Source organism: Vombatus ursinus, unplaced genomic scaffold (assembly GCF_900497805.2).
Source record: "Vombatus ursinus unplaced genomic scaffold, bare-nosed wombat genome assembly UNPS02014786.1, whole genome shotgun sequence".
NCBI lineage: Eukaryota > Metazoa > Chordata > Mammalia > Diprotodontia > Vombatidae > Vombatus > Vombatus ursinus.
The window spans coordinates 49,426,982-49,432,265 of NW_020954564.1; the positions used below are offsets into that span (position 1 = coordinate 49,426,982).

Here is a 5,284-nt window from a genome sequence, read left to right on the forward strand (position 1 = left end):
ACACACACACACACACACACACACACACACACACACACCCCTTCCCGCACACTGTCCTGGGGTCTCTGGTGATACCCTGGCAACTTAGAGTCTGTTTTATTCCATTTATTCAGGGAATGAATGAGTCATAGTGCTTGTATCAGGTGCCTAAATTCCTGGTTATCACTCTGCCTTAACTGCCCTTCCCAGGCCTCCTCCAGAGCCAAACTCCAAGGTCACACTATCTGTGGATATGTAATGAGAAGGGGGCTTAGAGATCATCCAATAAATTCTCTTATCTAAGAGAGAGAAAACTGAACTCCAGAGAAAGTAAGTGACTTTCCTATTGTCACAAAGCAAATAATTAGCTGAACTGAGTTTGGAATGTCAGACTCCTACTGAAAATCCAGTGCATCCAAAAGTCCACTTGAATGTCTTTATTCTTTCCCACACAGGGAATCTTTAAGTCTTACAGTGTGGTGTAGACCAGTGGTATCAAATGCCTATATAAATGGGGACTACTCAGCCATACAGAAGGATGCCTGCCTGCCACATGGTGATTTAGAGAAAACCGCATATTAATATGACCCGTGTTTTCATTGTATTTCAATTTATTTTGTTAAATATTTCTCAATTACTTGTTAATCTGGTTTGGACCACACTTGGGTATGTTTGGGTATGTTTGTCCATGGCCACCCTTGTTTGACACTTTTGGTTTAGAGATGAAAGCACAGGATTTGGAGTTAGCAGCCCTGGGTTCTAATCCTAGCTTGTCTCCCCTCCATCCTTACTAAGCTATGACCTTAGAATAGTCAATAACCCTGTGCTTCCTCATTCTGTAAAATGAGAAATTTGGGCTAGGTGGCTTCTAAAGTGCCTTTTAGCTCTAGAGCTTTATAATTCCAGGTCTTAATTCAGCTCCATATACATTTACTGAATACCTAGGTGGCTCAGTGGATAGAGCACTGGCCCTGGAATCAGGAGGACCTGAGTTCAAATTTGGCCTCAGATACATGATATTCACTAGCTGTGTGCCCCTGGGCAAGTCACTTAACCCCGGTTGCCTCATATGAAAAAAAAGAAAGAAAAAAAAAGAGGTAGTATGGTTTGGGTATAAGTTGACACTAGATTAGAAATCAGAAGAAATGAGTTAAGAATAATTGATGTGTATATGGCACAATAGAGTTTAAAAAGCACATCATACATGTCATCTCACTGGACTTTCACACCAACCCTGTGAGGTAGATGCTGCAGGTTTTATTGTGCTCACTTTTGTTTTTGTTTCGGTACAAGGCCTGTGATTTAAAAAGGTAGCACAGTATAGAGCATAGAGTCTGAAAGATGGGCTTCAAATCTGCCAAAACACTTAGAAGCTGTGACCATGGACCTGTCATTTAAACTCTCTGGGCCTCCCTCAGTTCACTCATCTGTAAAAATGAAGTGTAGACCTCTAAAGGGTGCCTCCAGCTGAAGCTCTTTTCTACCTTTATTTCATTACGGGCGGTATCAAACTCAAATAGAAACAGATCTTTGCAGGCAGCACATTGACTTAGAAAACCACAGATTAACATTATCTGTGTTTTATTGTACTTTTATTTGTTTTCTTCAACATTTCCCCATTGTATTTTCATCTGGTTCACGCCTCACCCTAGAGTTTTTGGCAGCTTGTGGTTATAGACCTCGAGTTTGATACCTCTGGACTGTAGGGAACTCCCCCTCCTGATGCAGACAGTGCACTGGTCTGAATCTTAGAGCCTTGGAGAGTTGTGAGTGGCAGTGATATTATAAAGTAAAATGACTTGCCCAGGATCACACAGCCAGGATGTCAGAGTTACAATCCTGGTCTTGCTAGGCATCACATCAGGAGTTGGGGAGGTAAAGAGTAAACTTGGGCTCAGAAAGGTCAAGTCATTTGCCCAAGGTCACCCAGCTAGTATCAGAGGAAAGATTTGAACACAAACCTTCCTGATTCCAAATCCAGTTTTCTGTCCCTATGGATGCTGACTCCGTTCCTCACCCACTGTGTGGCTTTGGATAAAATGGCTTTGACCTTCAGCTTTCTCAGGGTAATATTAGTTCAATTCTTATACTGCCTATGTATGTATGTGTGTATATGTGTGTGTACCCATATATATGTATATGTATGTTTGTATGTGTATACATACATACCTATAGATATATACTAGATTGACACCTATATACATGATATTTACATATATACATATATATACACATACCACTGTAGTTAAAGATTTACTTATGTAAAGGTATAAATATATAGGTGCGCCTATATAATATGTATGGATATATAGGTATATATAGGTATTTGTGGATTTATAGACATATAGGTGTATGTGGATGTATAGTTATGTATAGAGGTATGTATAGCTATATAGTTGTAGAGGTATAGATATGTGGGTGTATGTATAGGCGCACATAGGCACTCAGTTGTTGTGAGGATATAATGAATAATAGTTGTGAAATATTATGTGAATCTCTACGCCAGGTGCTTAGAGATGGGGATGGATACAACTCAGAAGATACGGGTTCAAGTCCTACCTTACTAGGCCATATGACCTTGGGTCAATAATCTGACTTCTCTTTTCTCCGTTTCATAGGCTTACCAGTTTAGAGCTGGAAGGAGCTCAGAGGCCATCTAGTTTAACCGTTTCATTTTACCAATGAGGAAGCTGAGGTCAAGAGAGGATAAATGACTTGCCCAGTGTCATACAGGTAGTAAGAGGCAAAGGAAAGATTAGAACTTAGCTTCTCTAGCTCCAAAGCATGGACTTTTCCCACTGGACCATACTACCTCTTAAGTGAAATATGACTTAGTTTGAGATTAGTCTGTCATCAACAAAGATGAGTAAGGCATAGACCCTGCCTTCATGGAGCTTACAATCTAGTTGTAATTTGGTTTTTGATAATTTTCATCCAACTCTGCTCCCAGAATAGTGAAGTAAAACTTTGTTTATCCCCAGAGTTACAATGGAGTCTTACAAGACAATTACAGTCCAGTGAAACTCCCACAATTACCACCATCACCAGAACTCAAAGCTGGGATCCATGGTCTGACTGCGTGAACTCAGATCTCATTCCCATCCGACCTCTTAGCATAGTCCCTTGAGACTGGAATTTCTCTTACTGGGGGTTTGTTATTTATGCTCCTTTTGCCTAGGTCAGACAAACTTCAGACACCACTCTCAGCAGTCCTGGATTCACTGGGGCACATTGTGCATCTCAGCAGCCTTTGCCTGGTTTACCATTTCTCTCTGAACGTTTTAACAGAAATTTCAGTTCACTGGTGCTTAGAGAGGTTGGGCAAGAGAGAGAGGAGAGCAGGCTGATGGGAGTTGCCATTACGTTGTTTATTTCAAGGGTTCAAAAACCAGGCCAGTTCTCGTCAGAGATTTAAAACAGCTTAAATTTAAAAGGCAGCTCATAACTGGCAAACAGCATAAGATTACGGGGGTGTGAAAGCCAGAGGGAACATTAGAACATTTGAATGTCAGAATTGGAAGGAACTTTAAAACATGGAGAGTTAGAACATAGAACATTAGAGCTAGGCGGTACTTTAGAACACAGTGAAACCAAATTAAGGGTTGGATCTAGAAGGACTCATAGAACACTGATCTCTATAGCTGGAGGGAACCTTAGAACATAAAAGCTTAGGGTTAGAAGGGCCTTTAAAAACTATCTAATTCAACACCCCCATCTTACAGATGAGAATGCTGGGGTTAGAGAGACCAAGTGACTTGCCCCATCATCGCACAGCTAAGAACCAAGAGCCAAGTCATGAAACTAAGTTTTGTGATTCCAGTTCTCTTTCTAGGCTGCCACTTGTGAAATGATAAAAGACGGAAGTGCTTCAAAGAACTGAGTTGCTCGGATTTTCATTTTTTTTTGATTGCTACATAAAAACCTCTTCCCTTAAACAACTCCTTCTTGCAGGCTTTTTAAAGGAGGGCCACTTCACTGAAGGCATGGAGAAGTGTTACTTGTTTTGGTGTGTCGAGAAGAGGATACAAAGAAATTTGATTGCTGAACTCTACCCACTGTCCAAACCGCTGATCCTGGTCATTTTTCTGAGACGATGTCATTGCCTCCCAAATTGTAACCCTCGATAACTTTCGTTTGGTTACGAACAAGGAAACACACACAACTCCAGCAAAAACCCAGCCAAAGTAAAGGTCCCAGTGGATTAGACACATGCTCTGTTTCTCTCCCTCTGTCCCTGCCCTCCTCCCTCCCTCTCTCCCTCCCTCCTTCGTTCCATTACAAATTCTCCTGCTTTGGGAAATTTCAACTCTCCCCTCCACCCCACATCTCCTTTGGAAAAAAATACCTTTGAAATGATTGATAAGCCATGGAGCTGATTGGCCTGGCCCTGGGGAGCAAAAACATCTTTTGCAGTTTAATGTAAAACCTTTCACTTCTTGTCTAATAAGTGTTGAAAGAAGCATAAATAGAAATAAGCTGGGATTTCCATGACTAACAAGATGACCACATCAGTGAGCAGTGTTTGGGGTTCGAAATGAGTCAGCTCATGCCTCCCTGGAATAAGCTGTTGTATTCCTCAGCAGCAAGGCCTGCCAGCAACACTTTGAACCTTTGGCAAAGGCGGCTGAGCTGGGCTTCAGAACTGGGAAGTGTGTGAATGGGGGTGGGGGTGGGGGGCGGTGGGGCGAGGACAGAAGGGGAATAAAGCCCATCTAAACTCTCAACTCTGCCCCATGGGGTAGGGGAGAAGATTTCGGAGATAAAGGAGCCAAGTGGTGCTGAATCCTTCTTTTCAAAAGCCCTTTCACATGGTTCCACTTCCCTGCCTACTTTGTTGAAAGATGTAAAAATTTCAAACAACCGCAAAATAAACATTGCAAACCTCGTCTTCTCCAAATGACCGGCATTTTCAGAATTCCATCCTTCTCTCCCTTTGGAGCCGAGGTTTGGGGGTCTGTGCGTGTCTGCGTGTGCACGTGTTTTCCAGTTACTTCAGAAACACCACAGGTAAGGCTGGTGGTTGGGAGTCCTGGTTTTTTTGTGGGGAGGGAGGGGGTGCTAAGGTGGGGGGACAGGAGGGGGAGGGGGAAGTGTCTTTATTACTCCAGCGATGTATTAGATGGGTAGATGTCTTGTCAAAATCAAACAGCTTTTCTTTATTAGGGTGAAATTGTAATGAACTCATCTGCTTCCAATATTTATAAAGAGTCAAGAAGGCCATTAATTCTACTGGTTGTGAATAAAACCATCTGTGATTTCTTTCCATTTGATGGGTTTTGGTTTTAATATACATTTTTCACAAATA

At 41.9% G+C, this 5,284-nt stretch overlaps 1 protein-coding gene across 1 annotated transcript in view; it reads left to right on the forward strand.

Annotated features, from left to right (window-relative positions):
* The window catches only part of LOC114046893 (multivesicular body subunit 12B), a 327,435-nt gene extending 322,817 nt beyond the window's left edge, over window positions 1-4,618 (forward strand). The window contains exon 10 of the mRNA XM_027867501.1: window positions 3,931-4,618. Within this exon, the coding sequence (XP_027723302.1) occupies window positions 3,931-3,939 (9 nt within the window). The 3' untranslated portion in view covers window positions 3,940-4,618. The remainder of the gene's footprint in view (window positions 1-3,930) is intronic.
* The last annotated feature ends 666 nt before the right edge of the window (window positions 4,619-5,284 follow it).